This window comes from Ambystoma mexicanum, chromosome 7q, assembly GCF_040938575.1.
Source record: "Ambystoma mexicanum isolate Mex_15411 chromosome 7q, UKY_AmexF1_1, whole genome shotgun sequence".
In the NCBI taxonomy this organism is placed as follows: Eukaryota; Metazoa; Chordata; class Amphibia; order Caudata; family Ambystomatidae; genus Ambystoma; species Ambystoma mexicanum.
The window spans coordinates 533,598,062-533,615,655 of NC_090941.1; the positions used below are offsets into that span (position 1 = coordinate 533,598,062).

General features: G+C 41.5%; 1 protein-coding gene across 1 annotated transcript in view; it reads right to left on the reverse strand.

Moving 5' to 3' along the window:
• The window catches only part of GTF2F2 (general transcription factor IIF subunit 2), a 1,410,422-nt gene that overhangs the window by 854,272 nt on the left and 538,556 nt on the right, over positions 1-17,594 (reverse strand). Inside the window, exon 5 of the mRNA XM_069639167.1 lies at positions 5,709-5,747. Within this exon, the coding sequence (XP_069495268.1) occupies positions 5,709-5,747 (39 nt within the window). The remainder of the gene's footprint in view (positions 1-5,708; positions 5,748-17,594) is intronic.

Here is a 17,594-nt window from a genome sequence, read left to right on the forward strand (position 1 = left end):
TTATGGGTCGCCAGATTGGTGACGTGAGCTGGTCTGGATTGACATCAAGGGCTCTTGTTAGAAGCTCTTGTGTGTGGCCAGCCACTCAAGGGAGGCTGGCGTTGTTCCGGGTAGCTCGAGTGGGGATGTGGTCAATGGGAATGTCCCTACTGGTTGGGAGGTCTGCTATCCATGAGGGTAGGCGGGGAGTCTTACCTTTGTATTGTGTCTGCGTCCCTGGGCAGTGATCTGCTACTCTCCTCCACCTCTCTGGGGGCCGCCATTATATGGCGCTTGTGAGCTAGCTGGATCACGTGATGTGACGGGTGCGCATGCTCTGTGGTATAGTGTTCTAGCTAATGGCACTGTGCATGCGTTTGTTTTGTGGTGTCTGCGCATGCTCAGTGGATCACTGTTAATACTGTAGTGTTCGGAATGGTGAGATATGGGAGATGCGTTGTAGGGCCAAAGGCCCATAACAATTGTCTGGACGGTTGCCCGGAGGGGGGGGGGGGGGGGGATTAGCGTTGGGAGGCGCATGAGCGAAATTGTTGCTATAAGTTGAGAGCCGTTATATTACTCTGGCTGTGTGTCAAGGAGCTGAGTTGGGCAAAGAGTGCCCTCAAGTTGGAAAGAATATATGTATAGGTGAGAGTAGAAGAAGTAATTTACAAGAAGACATTTAGATCGTGGTCTTTGTTCAGGCCATTTTTAACACATCTGAAATGACAAATTAGCCGTGCTTCTTCTTGTCTTAGTTTCTGAATTCTGTCTCCTCCTCTTGGTCCCAATCGTACCATCTTGAGTCCGATGAACCTGATGTCACTCTTTTTGTCCATTTGGTGATACTTTTGCCAGTGGTTTGCCAGTGGCAGTTTCGGATCTTGTGAATGTATGCTATTGACGTGCTCTCTTATCCTGAAACGTGTCTCCCGGATAGTGCTGCCTATATATATCTTGTTACACACACAGATTATTGCATATATCACATATTTGCTTTTGCAGTTGATGTGCTCATTGATATTGAAGATTGGGCAGCCTGAGAACTTTACACATTTGGTCTGGGTCGCATACTTACACATGGCACAAGTCCCGCATTTCGTGAAACCCATTGGTGTACGTTTACTGAGCCAATCTTGTGCTGTAATATTTTTGTCTGACAGGAAAGAGGGGCTCAGTAACGTTCTTAGAGTTGGTGCTCTTCTGTAGGACATACTGGGATATGTTTCCAGTTGCGGCTTGATATGTTCGTCCAAGCGGAGTAATCCCCAGTGCTTAGTCAAAATTTTTTGAAGTACATAGCTGTCCTTGTTATATCTGGTTACAAATCTGATCACGGGTTTGCTGTTTTGTATTCTGGGTTTGGGTTGGCGTAGAGTGGATCTTTCTAATTGACAGGCCTGTTTTCTTGCTTCTGCCAAGTTCTTGTGGGAATATCCCCGACTTTCGAATCTTCGATCTAGTAGGTTGCACTCCTCTGTGAACGATCTCTCTGTGCTGCAGTTTCTTCTTGCCCTAATGTATTCCCCTTTGGGGATGTTGCGTATGACGTTTTTTCTATGGCAACTTTCGGCATGCAGGACGGAGTTGACTTCCGTTGGTTTCCGGTAGGTTCTGGTAACAATTTGGTCCTCTTCTATTTCAATCGTTAGGTCCAGAAAGTCAATTCGAGTCTTGCTGGTGTGGCTAATTAGTTCGATGCCAAAGTCATTGGTGTTGAGATAATCCATGTATTCAGTGAGCTCTACTTCTGTTCCTCTCCAAATTAGGATGATGTCATCTATGAATCTGGCCCAGTTGACAATGAGCCTGGTGTATCTGTCTTCCTTCATCGCATGCTTGATTTCGTAGGAGTGCATGAAGCAGTTAGCTAGAGCTGGAGCATAGCTGGCTCCCATTGGACAGTTCCAAATTGAACAACACCCCACTGAGGGTACCCAGCAAACAGACTAGGTAAGAGGATTCCACCTCATCAAAGAACAACCTCCGATTTCTCGCCCTCTGCCTAGTTGCTAACCTTCTCCTTCTTCTTTTTCCTCCTTTTCTCCTCGCTTATATGCAACAATGCTTTTTATAAACCAACACGTCAACGGTTTTTGATGTGATGCTTTGTTTTGTTATTTTTGTTCACTTACTGCACATCACGCCTACACCACAATGGCATATGATATAATCTGTCACACAATTGTCACAAATCACACAATACACCTGTCACCATTGAAAACTGTTCAGCCTTGAGAAAGACCCTACGGGTCGAAACACGTGTCGGCTGACCACTAATAAACGAATCACTTCGTACCAACCAAAGTGTTATGGATATCATTTCGGAATAATTTCTACAATCAAGATAACCGGGAGCCAAACAACCTTTTCTAAGAATTTAGGTGGTTGACTGTTGACCAGTGGTCACCATTGTCTGGGGATATACACTTGCACTTTCAAATGAACTATTTTGTACCATATGACAATAGTTGATCAAACTTTGAAGTATTTAGATGTTCTGTCGACAAATTAATGTTTTCAATAAATTCATAATTGAGATAATGAAATGGCATTAGCATGAATTCTTGTATACATAAATTATCAATATGCCCTTTTGTTATGTGCTTTTGAACCCCACTTTCCATATTCACTGGAACAAATTGTGGGTAGACCTCATGTTTTGTTAGGCACTTTGCACAACATTTGAAATCATGTTAAAATCAGTATTCTGGGCTGGGTTCTCTTGTTGGTTAATATATTTCAGGGACTAGGGAGTGGTTCACTTGAATGCAAAGGGTCTCCTAAACCTTCCGTTACAATTAAAGTCATTTACAAATCCATCCCTAAGTTTTTTCGGCTTGCTTCCATAAATGTCCCTGGTGAGTGTAAAATCCTAAACATCTCTGTTCCTGTGCTGTTGTAAGGAGATGACTGTTCTCTTTTGTAAGGATAAGGCTATATTTGTATTTATTGTATTGTTAATTTATAATGTACTTAATACCAGTAAGTGGTTTCTAAGCGCGGGATTGGAATTTGAACCTGTGTTGCGCCGTGTTGTCTTGCTTCCAAGACAAATGCGTTGCTCCTGAGCCATCCTTTAGGCTTTATGGATATAATCTTTGGCTCAATGTTTCTTAACACACTACATGGAAAACCCCCTCATTTACCCAAGTTGTCTCGAAGTCTTCGGTTTTTGTAGTTCAAGGGGTTGCATTACACCTGCGGCCGAAGCACTACACGGTCTCTTTGTTTGGGATACAGTGGGCAAGATGGGAGCAATCATAGACCTTACTGTAGCTAGCACAGGAATCGAGCCCTATTGGATGCATAGGCAGGCTGATCAGGGCCACTTGCCCACTAGAATGCGAGACGTCATTCTGTCATGCAGGTCTAGGAGATGCATATTTTCACTAAATCTACCCCCATTAATTGCGACTTGGGTGCAGCTTCTCTGGGCTTCCCAACAGGGACAGCCACAAGATGTTGGCTATACAATCCTATAGCCAAAAGACCTTCTGTACACAATTGGAAGGCAGCATGTTTGCAGCACTTCAGCCTTCTCACCAAATGAACAGAGGGGATAATAGGCTTGACAGACCCTGGTCTCCTTTGCCACAATACACCCCCACCTTTTCACCACATAAATATACAAGCTCAAGCACATGATTAAATCGCCATCCTGTTCTCTGGTGCCAGACGAAATTGCGGTACCATGGGCTGAATGCGTAAAAAGTACGCGATTTTTGAAAAAGGCATTATCAAATGTTAAAGGCCCTTCGCTTAGAACCTGGAGGAGTCTTGCTTTGTGCTCAATATAAATTACCATTACACAGAATTGAGGCATTAAAGGCTTTTTTTTTCAAAGCAGTAAAACTGTTACGGCCAGAAATATCATTGGTTCAGATAACAAAATATTTAAAACATTGCTCAGTGTGCAGTTCATGTCATCTAATTTGTGCTCTTACATAGCCCCTCATGTCTGATCCTTCCATTTCAAAGGGCACCAACAGATTATTCCCAATGTAATGGTACAGGCACCCAGAGATGAAGGGCTGAGTCAAGCCCGCCATAGTCGAACATTTTTCTCAATTTCTGTAGCAGGCCAGAGCAAGCAAATGTGTCATTTCTTTCTTAGTAGACCTCTGGACTAGTACAGACCTAAATTACAGCTAAATCCCAGATGTCATGTGCAATAACAATTACTTTTATAGCCAAATTTCATGAAAGCCCAGATACTGAAGAATGTGATGCGATTTTAAAGCAAACAATTTCTTCATGAAATAGAGCGTAACTTAAAATGTCATGCTCTGTGCATTACTAAACCTTTCATTATCCCATGGTGTGCTTACTGTATACACTTTCTGGGATTCATATTCAAGCCAACATGGATGTGAAACCCAATTCCACTTCATCATGCCTGCATTACTTTCTCTGTAATACACCAACAAGTTTCCTTAATTCAGCCATGTATGTTCTAGCAAAATAGCTTCCTCATGAACTACAACCTGTCGTCTTTGTTTATACCCCTTGTTTTCTTTACATTTATAGCATTGAAACTACACTAGACTGACAATGCTACAAGATGTAACTCATGGTTCATACTACCAATGTAGAAAATTTAGATTTGATGCCGGTTCTGCATCAAACTTTGACAAAATGTTATAGCATAGCAAATTCAAGACCTTTAATGAAATCGAAAGGTTTACTCTGATAGCTGCCCAAAACCAGACTAACATGGAATACAAGTCTTCCTGCTGGCAGTAAACCTTTGACAGGATAAGGGGAGGCCAAGTGGCGGAAAAACCTATGGAAAACAGACTTGTTTCATAGTCCAAGTCCCAGTTGAACTCTTTGAGAGCAGAAGACTGTCTCGTTAAGTAAAAAGATTGTTCGGGTTAACGACAAGGGGGTTCTCTGCTGACAGTACAGGTCATGCTACAATGCGTAAGGATGAAACGGCTAAATGTCAAATATCTTGCACAACCAATAAAAACCCTACTGATAAAAGTAAATATTCAACATACTCAAATTAAGAATCGATTAACTGTAAACTAAATGGCCAAACTATTCTTAGAATATCACACAATTTAAACCAAAGTACAAGCGCAATAAACTAGCCACACTAAGTTCCAAGATGTCTTTTTTGCATAGAGTGAAGTGAGCATGTTATTGGCACTTCAATGCAAATTAGCTCTGCAGTTTACATGACAAAATATTGTGTCATTCATTAACGGGTCACACACACACACTTCTATTTGTGATGGCAAAAGAAACATTCACAATTAAATAAATAGAATTAATCCAAAATGTAACGGGGAACAAATCACCAGAATAAAATAAGCATATTTCACAAATGTCACCACCTTGATCCGGTTCATGCTGGAACTTGTCGTTTATTTTTTCCTAACTTTATGTACCTGCTCTTGCAAGCAGAAAGCTATGCAAAAAAGGGCAGCCTGTAAGAACGTGATATCAATGACAAAGTCTGGGTTTTTGGAAACTTGACATCCGAGAAAATGATATGTAATGTGTTGCTGATTTTCTCCATCCAAACATGAAGGCAAATCGAAGTATAGCTGTACATTTAATTGTGAAGGAGGCCAGTTTAACCCTCCCTCTACATAGAAAGGGGTAACCATTTAGACATTGACAAATGGTGAGCAAATTCGAAAATCAAAGTGAAGTTTGCACATAGAAATAAAATAATCTTAACATTTTCAGTAAAGTAATCTTTTGAGAACACTTACCAGCTGTTTTAGTGCCATCAGATTTTTCTTCGGGTGTGCCTGGTACAGAAAAATAAAAATAGTTGTGTGAATTGGATACAAAACAAAATCGCAATGCAGACCAAACACTACGATAAGTATCCTTAAATCAAAATATAGCATGGTATATGTGATCAATCCGTTTTCATTCAGATGACTAGTGTGAGGGATTAGAAATCCCAGACTGACACAAAGTGGTAGTGTTTTAAACATCAGACATCTTTATTAAAAGAAAAGGGTTGTTAAAAGGCCTCCCTTTCCCAATCTGAAGAAAGTTCCCTGCCTAGGAAACTAAAACTAAAGATCTGCCTGTGTTTCGTATTCAAAATTATATTAACTGTGTCCAAAACATCTGACCCTCGCACTTAAAATTCACAACTAATATGAAGGAAGAAGCGCCTGACTTATGTTTAACCAAAATGTTCAAAAGGTGACACGAATAAATAAATCAGGCAAAAATGGTTTCTCCAAAAGGGAAGTCCTTGGATCCAGAGGATAGTTCGGTCCCCCTCGATTATTTCAGGAAGGATGGCAAACTTATTTTCACAAAGAATGTTTCCTTAAGGAGGGCAAGAATGTCTCTTCCAAGTTACCATCTCTCAAGGTTAGCAAAAAGTGTCTTTTACACAACTGTTATTTTAAAGGATGGTAAAGTCTCTTTTATACAACTGCTTCACAGATGGCAACACGTCTATTTATACAACTGATTCAAAGATAACTTCCTGGTATACTTCCTTGCCAGGAATTCTACAGTAGTTTCCTCAAATCCCCTGGTATACTCTCCTGCCAGGTATCCTCTTCTGGGTTCTATAGATCCCCTGGTGTACTCTCCTGCCCGGTATCTTCTCCCCGAATGGCTCACTACCTGATCTATTCCATTTATCAGGTCTTCTTTCAATGTTCTCGTTATTTCCTAGTATAGCACAGCTATACTCATGTACTGTCTGTACTTCATTAACTCTGAATTTAACTTGTCCAAGCTTCCAGCTATGGACCTCTCACATATGAAGACTTGTTCATGTTCTGTTTAACTTCTTTAGCAGTACTTATTTGCTTATGCTTGTTCCAACTTTCCCCATATGAACTTCTCATATAAAGACTTGCGCAAATTGTATCTTTCTGCTTCCTCCTTAACTTTAATTTGCTTATAATCACATTTGCTTCAGCTTTCCCCTTACTGACTATTCAGGTATGAGGAATTGTGCAAATGCAGTCTTTTAAATTCACTTGGTTGGTATGCAAAATGCACTTTCAATTGTCTATGTGCTTGTTGGTATGCCCTGGGTCCCCACTATCTCTAGGCCAACTCACTCTCTCTAGGCCAACTCACTATCTCTAGGCCCCACTATCTCTAGGTATCATGGCGTTTCAGACCTCCTGCATATCGCTGTGGTGAAGTCTCAATGCGGGAATGGCGTGCCACCCCGTTTGGCAGACCCACTTCAGCTCTTCGCACGGTCTTGTTTTCACTCGCCCATAAAGTGGCTGCTTTTCGGTTCGACTGCATCCTGCACAGCTTCCCTTATGCTGCCGGTCCCCTCATGTGTTTCGTTAAAGCATGCCACGCTTCCCTGGGTCTCTCGACTCTGCGATGTGATTTGCTGATAAGTGGCAGCATGGGAGCACCTGCCTGCTTCAACATGGTCTGTTCCCTTGTGTCTGCCTTCACCTGCGGTTCTGCCTCTCACTTTGCCCAAGCTGCATCTCCTCTCTCTCTCCAACTTCTGAATGCCAGTGAAAACCATCTTTCAATGCCCCGTGCAGCTGGTTCACCTTGCAACAACTAGTCTGTACGTCTTGCTTAGGGCTTCTTTCAATCCCCATTAACAACTTCTCCCTTTTCCTCATCTCAGTACTTCAGGAATTCTGGGAGTTCAAGTCCATAGGATTAACAGCACTTATGAGATTTTGTTTGAGATTTTTACCTAGTACAAAATCAGGGATACTATGTTATTTGTGTTTTATGTACATATGAGGTACGAATGGCATTTAGTCCAGAATGGTTGTCAAGAAAGGCTTGCATTCTTTAACAGGAGGAATTTGTATAGTGACGGCATGTTATGAGGGATTTAGGAATGATAAGGTCATCATTTATAAAAGGAAGAATAGCGTGTTTCTCCTGCTGCAGTTACCACACCTCCCCGATGGCCATCTCCCATGCAATTCTCCCCCCTAATACCGCCCTCAGGGTCAAGATAAGGTAGCAGCTGCCGTCACCTGGCCACATGAGAGGAGATTTTAGGCTTGGGTATCAGTGATGATGTCACAGAATTCATCACACTACCTACAGGGATCGAAATAAAGATTAGATGAGCAAAAGCTAAAAACAGCTGCTGGGTATCAGGCATCGCCCAGTAAAAAGGCAATACATCCCAGGAACAAGGTGCTGGTTCACAGTGGCACAAATCTAACTTCTCCAAGAGATGCAAACTATGACGTTTTGCCCATTATTTATGACACATGTTTTCGAGGTCCTCTGGATGTGTCCTAGTGCTCTGTTACACACATTCCAAAAGTCACAGATCTGTTCATATGGCACCAGGTGGACGGGGAGTTTAACTACCTCCTTGTAGTGTTGGGGTTACGTTAACAAAGCTTTTTGAGGCTACAATCTGGAGCTAAATTGCTTCCAGAAAGTGTGAAACCTGCTACTTTCACAATGAAAATCTCAGACCACACAGGACCGATTGGCATCAACCTACAAGTCAGGTATAAATTGGCTCAGACGTGTACTCATTTACTCTTTTCACATGCTACCAAGGGGTCAGTAGAATTTTCCATAATGCATGCGATTTCATCTTGAAATACATTAGCCTATTGGTGACAAATATCCTGAATTCAAGGTAACGAGTGGTAAGAGTTGTGGTGGCATCCTAAAATAGTCAACCAAAAAAGTTGACCTGACCCACAAGAATGGAAGTGCATTAACAAACAAGGCTTCATGTAAGCAAGCTGAGGGGTCTTTTACCAACCTATGACCATTAGCCCTAGCCTGCAACCCAGAGAACAGTCCTAGATCAGGTTGTCCAAGTACAAATGGAATAAAGACTCCAGGTAGCAGACCAACACAATGTCTTATGGGTATGACATGCTTTGTGCTTTTAAGTTTGCAAGGGCTTGTCCGATTAAGGAGCACAGAGAGAAACAAGATACAATACAACACAGCTAGTTACTGTTGATTTGCCAATTTAGCCAGTCGGCTACTAGTCTTTCAGGAGGTCAAATCATAAAAATATGTTTGAAGATGTAATCACTGTTCTGTTCTAGTTTGCTCAAATAAACAGATTCTCAAAGAAGCAAGCAGGTAGATTATTCGGTTCTCATTATTAGAATTGGGAAAGAGGCCATTCCCAAATATCTAGATCGAGAATAATTGAGCCATTTCATGAAGCACCACAAAGCTTGTATGTCAATATGTAGGTTTCCCAATTCACATATGGAAAAGGCCTGTTGTGTTAGAGCCTAACCAGGAGTAAAATATTTGCCTAGCCAGGTCCTCCTTCCTATCAAAGTACTGTGCACACAATCAACACTCGGCTATGGCCCAGTAGCAAGGTGGATGGAGGCTTAGGATTGGTCAACTTCAGTAACCACAGGAATGTAGTGGGCTATCACCATGTCACATGAAGGGAACACCTTGAGGAGGCTATGGGTGCCTCTGGGATCTGGTATGCTCGCACGCATAGGGAAGAGTTACTCAGAGTTAAATAAAGGATCTACAGGCTACTTCCTTGTTCCCCAATCTCCTCTGCCAGCTCATTCGCCCAGAGAATCAGGGATGGAGCCTACGGTAAAACATCCTTTCATCGCGATTTCTTTTTCCGTTGCCTTTTTTGGTTGCAGATTATTTGCCAAAAAAAAAAAAATATGGGGGTGGGTATAGGGATATAAGGTTTCTCTGTTTTCAGGGCTATATTCTAAATCGGTGGGAAGGGGTGTTAACACCACCCAAAAAAACGAGAAAAGAATTCGATGAGTTTTTGCAGCAAAAAATGCTGTGAAATAAAAAACGGGCGATGGAATGACATGCAACCAGAGCCTACACAACTCTGGTAGGCGGCCATGCTGTGAGTGAACCAACCCCATTTTCCAACCATCCTTCTCTAAAGCTGACCCACAATTTAAACATAGCTACAAAGGAAGCTCTGCTCACTGCTCCTCAGCCCAAACAAATTTGCAATCTGTACAAAATAGAGTTCATACTACCGCTATTAATGGGATGGGGCTTCCACACAGACAGGTCAAACAGGGAGACTCTGGGCCTCGCTTACCATGCTGGCGTTTATTGAGCTTGGTACACTTAAATCATTGTTTAGCACAATGTCCAACAGTGTACGTCTGAGACAGGCTATAGGGACGCACATCAATATGTGGACTTCTTCCTGACCTTAAGATGTCGGACAGAGGTTTTAAACTCTCACTCCCAGGGTTTAGGAGCAATCAAGACTTATTTTTTTATCAAAAAAAAGAAATTTGTTTATGGTTTACAAAACTTGCAGCCTTTACAAATTTAGGTAGCTAAGAACAGAAAACAGCATAAAACCAAATTAAACATGAACTATTTAGATGCACATATATCGTTTCGTAGAGATTATGAAAAGAAAGAAAATATTCAGTACTATCTCCTTGTAAATAACTTGAAACCACCAGCATTTACATTGAATGTATACATGTACAATACAAATAAAACATGAACATAATTATCTTTACACATAAATATAAGGAAGTCAATGACCTGTATATAAAACAGGCCCTTCAAGGCCTATGTACGTTCAATTAAACTTTTGATATTAAAAAAACCATGTCTTTCAAATTTTAAATGCTTACACAAAAAATAGAAAAGAACTGAATAAGATCATTATCATAAGAATTGCAAATTATTTGCCTCAATGAGCATAGCCTCAAGTTTCAACAAAAATGTACCAAGTGCCAACAATAAACGCATACTAGTACCAAACATAGCCCTTTCCCAAAATGACTGACGAACAATCAATGTAAGATCAGGATGATAATCGCGCAGGAGATTTTGTCTAAATGGTTCAAAGGCATACAATATAGAACTAGATGTTTTAATGTTTCATCCTGGTTTTCAGCAAGACAGAAACAACAGCACTTCTTATTTCGTACAGAGAGGGGAAGTTTGTACTGCATGAGCTCCAGTGTCGGTAATTGGTTCCATTTGAATCTCATGTAAACCTTTCGAATTTTATGACAAAGAAACTTTAAGATGTAGAACGGCCCGGGTGATCTCTTTCTGCCATATTGGACACATTCTGTGTACGATTTGTATATATAGTTAGCATTTATGGTGCAGATCCAATCCATCTCATATAGTTTGCGTTTAACTGCAGGTAACCCAAGAGCTAAATCATCCTGCAACACGTTTATAGATCCCAGTACTTGCTTCATTTGAGCAACAAAGAGAAATCGATGGTACATCATCTTCAATCATAAGCTTTTTGAGATCCATATATAAATAATTACTGGGTGTTTCAAGCAGTTTAGCAAACGCAGTAAGCTTCCGCCAAGTATATCTAGATGACAAGGAGAGCAGCCCAAATTCCTGCCTAACAATGGAATTGGGTACTGCAGGGGCAAGACTCAATGTAGTTTTCAATAGCTGCTCTTGGATTTTATCCAATACATCGTCCAAGTTAATAATACAAATATCTAATCCATAGAGCAGTGTAGGTTCAACCAGTGCCAGCAGATTTGGACTTTTTCAATCGGCCAATCTCCCACTCAATTTCTTGAATGGAAAACACAATCCGTAGTAGGGATACTATGAAAGACTTGAACGCAGTACCCTCTATATTTATAGGGGAGTTGAAACTTAATTGAAATATAGGAATGCCATTTTTCCACAGAGATACAAGAACTCATCCCTAAGAAGCCAGAAGAGGAATCTGCTCTGAGAATGGCGCAGATATTACGAACGTCCTTTTTACAAAGTAATCTGAGCAATTTCTGATTTTCAGCGCAGTGATTTTGGTGCTTTATCAATTTCAGCGCATTTCTGGAAGATCGTTGGATTTGATGTTTATGAGTTAAATAAGCCTGAAGACGCATAGACCACTTCATCAGTTCTTTCAAATCGTAGTTCCTCTTGGATTTAACATTTTGTATTTGAGCATTAAAAGGTTGACAATACAAGCAATTGGCGTTACACAAGGATATAATAATTTAATGAAGATGATTTTCTATAATCTTCCAATTCCAGGTCTCCCTTTCAATGTTATCAACACCAAGGAGATCATGATAAAATACTCGCCATTCGTCCCTGTGGACAAGATAAGTTAATTGCCGACACAAAGAAGGGGACCAATGGACAGACGTAGAACGCCTCTTACACTAAGAAGGGGCAAACCAGGCATTCGAGAAGAAACTGCCACTTGTACCTTACCTAATGGGAAAATGATTGCTAAATGAGAAATCTCCAATAATCACAGGATTAACCAGTGGAAGCAAGTTGCTCAAAACAAATAGAAAATCTATACAAGAAAGTGCATCCTCCCTTTTCCACGTCATCATGGAGGAATCAGAATGAAACTGCACCATAGGACAGTTTTGTAGCTCAAGAAAACTGACCCATAAAGCACCCCCATTACAGACCGCAGCCAAAACTTTCCTATTACCTAAGGAATCGTTACAAGCTGCATTAAAATCTCCACCAAATATAATCGCATAGTGTGGATTAGCAAGCAGAGCATCTTCAAGTAAACTGTCTAAAGTATCACAAAATGCATCAACATTGTATTTTAGAGGATTGTAGTAGATAAATACAATTAAAAAAAGGTCAGAGGTATGCGGCTGACTACATTCAATTGGCAGGATATATTTAAAAGTACCGGAAATCCCAGCATTGAAATGAACCTTCTTCTTTAATAGGACCGCAAGCCCACCAGAGGGCCTCCCTACTGCGACTTGCCCGGCCAGGATGGAAAAAGATGTAAAACTATCCACCCCAATCAATTGTGTGGACATTGTCTCTTGAATAATAAGAATTAAAGGTAATTCATCATAGGATAGTAAATCGATCCATTTCTAAGGGTTTGAGTAGCCACAACAATTCCAGGAAATAATCGATATATCGGAAAAGCTATTGTTTGTTGGCCGTCCTAGCCAATTCAGGAATAGTAGCAAGCAATGGAGCAAACCAAGTTAGAGAATTAGCGCTTGCAACCAAAGCTGTCAATTGGGGCATTAAATCATTAGCAGTTGGCGTCACAACATTAGCTGCACTGGAAAACTGAGGTAGATGTACCACTGGGGGATCCGGGAATGCATTGGCCGCCTCTCTAGTATGGAAAGTACACAAGGTCAAACCTTGCTGTTTCAACTCAAATCTATGTTTCCATATCAAGAGCAGTATATTAGCTGAATATGTGCCGCATATCATCTTACGGTTATTCTCGTTTGAGAGACAAATCCATTCTATGTCATCAGATACGAGCATACGTAGTTGAGGGACGCACCTGAATAGACTAAAAAGAAACAACCAATTAATCCTATGATGCCCATGTTTATTTGAATCACAAGGCCATCCCAAAATATTTGGCATATCTGAAGTAGTATCGGTCACTTCCATCTCTAGGTCGTCTTGCAAGTAACCAGTTATCCCAGATACCACATGTCCCTGATGGTTACTCGCAGGAGTTAGTGGTACCCCTTGAAGAGGATTGGAACATGGCACTTTCTTCTGAGTGATGGAGTTTTCATTACCTTCATAGAGCAAATGAGGACCGGACTTCATTTTTATATTCAAATGGGGTCCAGTCAGCAGTAATAGTGGCTCCCTGCACCTGCTCCACATTCTGACAGCCAGGCACAGTAGAGTTTATGGTAGGTGCATCATTATTACCAACATTGTCGGAATGACCAGCCCCATCTTTAGAGCTGAACTTTTGAGCATCCAAGTGGGACCCTTCCATAATTAGGTACCTTCCAAGAGGTAGAGGAGGTGCAACCTGATTAGAGGGATGTTTAACAGGAACACATTGTTCGAGAGCCTTCTTTTGCACCAAATTTTGAGAAGACATGGAGCCATTTGGAACAGGCCCTCTACCAGCCCCAGTTCTTGTTATTACAGAAATTGGATAAAACTGCAGTAAATGACTCTGCTTAGTTAGTATCTTGGAAACTGGTATATCCAATAAGTCAGATGCCAAAGAATCGATGGCATCAACCAAATGGGAAATAACAGAATGAGTTCTGGATTGACCAACTAGATTACCCTGACCTATATTGTTCCAAGTGCTCGATGTGATTCTAATGCAGTATTTGTAGGATTAGCAGTTGCGGCTCTAGGTGAATACAATGACGTTTTTGCTGATTTATAGGGCTCAGCTATTTCTTCCATATTAAGGACCTTATTTAATTTGTTATTGAGCAGTCCAAGATCAATATTCACATCATCTCTCATGGAAGAAGCCACATGAACACCACAAGGACTATTATTCACGTTTAAGGTCAGGTAGGTGTTTAGTTTTTTTTACTTGCTCGTTACTACAAGTATTATTTTTTTTACTTTTCTAGTATCATTGCTCCTTTTCATAGCTCGTGCGTGCATACGTTTTAACTTCCGTGAATAGAGTCTATTGTCAGGCACAGCTACCACACTGCCGGATTCTATCCCTTGTAGAGGTCCAGCGCAGCTATCCTTCTCAATCATTACCTCGACGAGACGGGAAGGACTATCTGGGTCCCCTAAGGGCCCATCATCTGGTTTCATTTCAAAATTGGCATCAATGTGCATTCCCTTTCTTTGCCCAGTACAGAAGTTTGTCTCTGTAATAAGAACACAAAATATATCATCTAACTTCAGTGCATTTAGTTTCACCGCCTCACATAAGAAACCCAGATTTGGAAATGATTCCAACCCCAAGTCAGTGGACCCACCAGCAGCAACTTGAGCAAACGATCTGGTGATATAATTCTCAAATTGATCAGGTCCTATGGTCTGCGTCCCCTGATTCTCGAATCTCAACACGGGGGCATGCTGGACCTTCCCAATTAACGTATCCAAAGTAACCAATTTTTCAGCTTGCATATTTACATTAGCCAACATATAGCCCGCCAACCTACTAGTTTTTTCCACCAAATCCCCCATGTTTCATATTTCCCAATTCCATATGCGTCCTTTCATGCCCTTTATAGAGCAAATTCAGAATCCGCACGAATATGGGAAAATCATTACACTCCATAGGATTAATGCAAGCATCAATAGGAGCAGAATTGCTCATGTTACAAGGATTCTGGTTCCCAAAAGGGGATACAGAATGATCAAGTATAGGGTTACTCAAAGATGATTTAGCTAGAGAGTTGCCGGTAGGGGAACTAGTAGAAGGGAGGTGAACAGAAATGGGCTTATAAAGTGGTATAGATATGGAAGCATTCACCTCTTCATGCGCAAGTGGAGTCCCCATAGGTGAAAAAACCGGACGTGACAACGCTTAGACCATTCCGCCTGCACCCTTGGGGACAAAATTGATACCTCAGTAAGATAATGCCCCAATGGTGTACTAACAGGTAGAGATGTTTTATCATTTACTTTAGAGTAAGTATGTGCTGCATTAGGAACACCCGCATTGGGGGTATTAAGCCCGTACTGCCCTGGCTTAAGGAAATGCTCATTTGGTGATGTAATCCGCTTCCCGCAATTGAACCAACAAATGGTTCAGTAGCCATTTGATTGAACGCTATAAAGGCACAGTACCAGAATCCATCTCTCTCCCTGCATGTTCGGGAGAGTTATGAATCTGTCCATCATTCATATCCTGACCATCATCGTAAGAAGCATGGAACTGTATAGGCACAGTCATTGACAAACTTCGGAATACCTTAACCAACTACCTAACAGAACGAGTTGGCGTTTCACGATAAACACTTCGCAGCAATCAGATTAGGGCAAAATAAATAATATGTCGTAGTATACTTCTCATTAAACACGCCCTAAATCAACTAGTATGCAAAGCGATATCCAACTCCCACCCCTTTTTTTCTCCTTATTCCTTTACCACTAGCGTTTTACCGCAAAATCCGCCAAATCGTCTAACAGTCAAACAGTCCGTACACTTCCTCATGCACTTCCCAGGACACGGGCGCAGGATGTGCGTGCACCTCGAATATATGGTGGAAGTGAGGCTTGGACGCGGGGCACAAGGGTGTGTCTAACAAGTATTCGCCAATCCTCCTAGAAGAAAGAATGGGAAAGTACATTCAAGAAATTGAATAGAGCGAACGTAGTATACACAAGCACAAGTCCCCGCTTCAAATCCAAAGCAAGTCCCAAGTATTTACTTAATCGGCAGTCCTTCGCCAACAATGTCCAGGTTACGCTGCACTTGTAGCTTCCTCTTTTCGACTGCAAGGTCACAGGCAAGCAGGCAGGACCAAGACAATACGACCAGTCAAACAGTATGTACACTTCCTCATGCACTTCCCGGGATGCACAATCAAGACATTAATGAGAATGAACAGGAAAGAAAGGCACAACTGCAGAAAATGATAACCAAGGGGCATGAAGCAGGTGGTGAAAGAGGGGCCTGACAATCCCCAGGGAGTAGGAAAACTACCCAACCAAACCCTGCATTATTAGCTAAGCCAAGTAGCGTAGAGCACTATAAAGGATCAGAAAAGAATAGGTGGCGGTACACTACGGTCCACCAATGAGAAGCTGCAGATAGAAAACCCAAGCAAAAGACAGATGGGCCTGCTGAGGGCTTTAACTCTGTTGCTGGTAAAGCCCAGTCCCCTGGAGAGAAAGAAGGATTAAAATAGACTGCTGGAGGCTGTACCACAGAGGCTACCGGGGAGCAGAATGCAAGGAAGAGAAATGGTTACAAACTTGCTGAGTTTTTCCAGGAATCCTAGCTGGATCCAGTAACCAGAAATGGGATAAAGCTTGTTGAGGGATCAAGCCCAGAAGGGAAACCCCTGCTTGGTGGGAGAGAAAAACCTCAGCCTGACAACCCTGATAGGGTAAAGAGATAGTTGTTGGCAAGGAATTCCCCAAGTCAAGGGAGAATAGGAAATACTTGCTGTTAAGAGCATGCTGCATTTACACCAGGGAGTAGAAGCAGGCGAACCATGGCCAGATGGTGGCCATAAATTAAGGAGCGGGCTAGAGGCAATCCAAAAAGCAAGCTTGCTGCAATATCCCTGGGACTTCAAACCTAGATTAGCTAAGCCAGAATTGGAAAATAGGTCCTATAGAGCAGGTCTTCGCATTTGGGTAAGAGATCGACTTGTATCAGAAAGCAAGCCTGATCTCTCAAGGACAAAAGAACCTGAATACAACTAAAAACCCCACCTATTTTCCATTTCATCTCAGCCTATGCACTGTTTGTTTATGCAAAGCCAAGTGGGTGATCCGGTTTCATTTAAGGCCAACTTCTCTTTTCCTAAAAGGCGTTCCTCCCCACTATGATGATCATTAATGGTGGTTATTCACATTATCAATGCCATGACTGTTTTATGGTGGACTGTTACACCTCCACCCTTAGTAAAACACTGTTCAATCCAAAAATATACATAGAAAGGATATTAGTATACAGGACTCTGTAGGAAGACAGGTGCAAAATGGCAAGTCTGCCTTTAGCATCACTCTGTGCCTGGTTAGCAGAAGGCAGCAATGAGTGCACCCCACTGAAAAATGGATGAGTTCTGGAGTACATCTAAGGCCGGGTATGTTCTGTACACTTGCAATGAAACTGATAATGCATAGATTGCTTTAACAAATAACACCAAATGCATATTCTCTCAATTTCCAACTTGCATGCACGCACTGCAAGCAAAAAGTAACATTTTGTGAATCATACCTTTAGCGTACATAGGATTGAGAAATTAAAGTTAGTCAAAAAGATAATT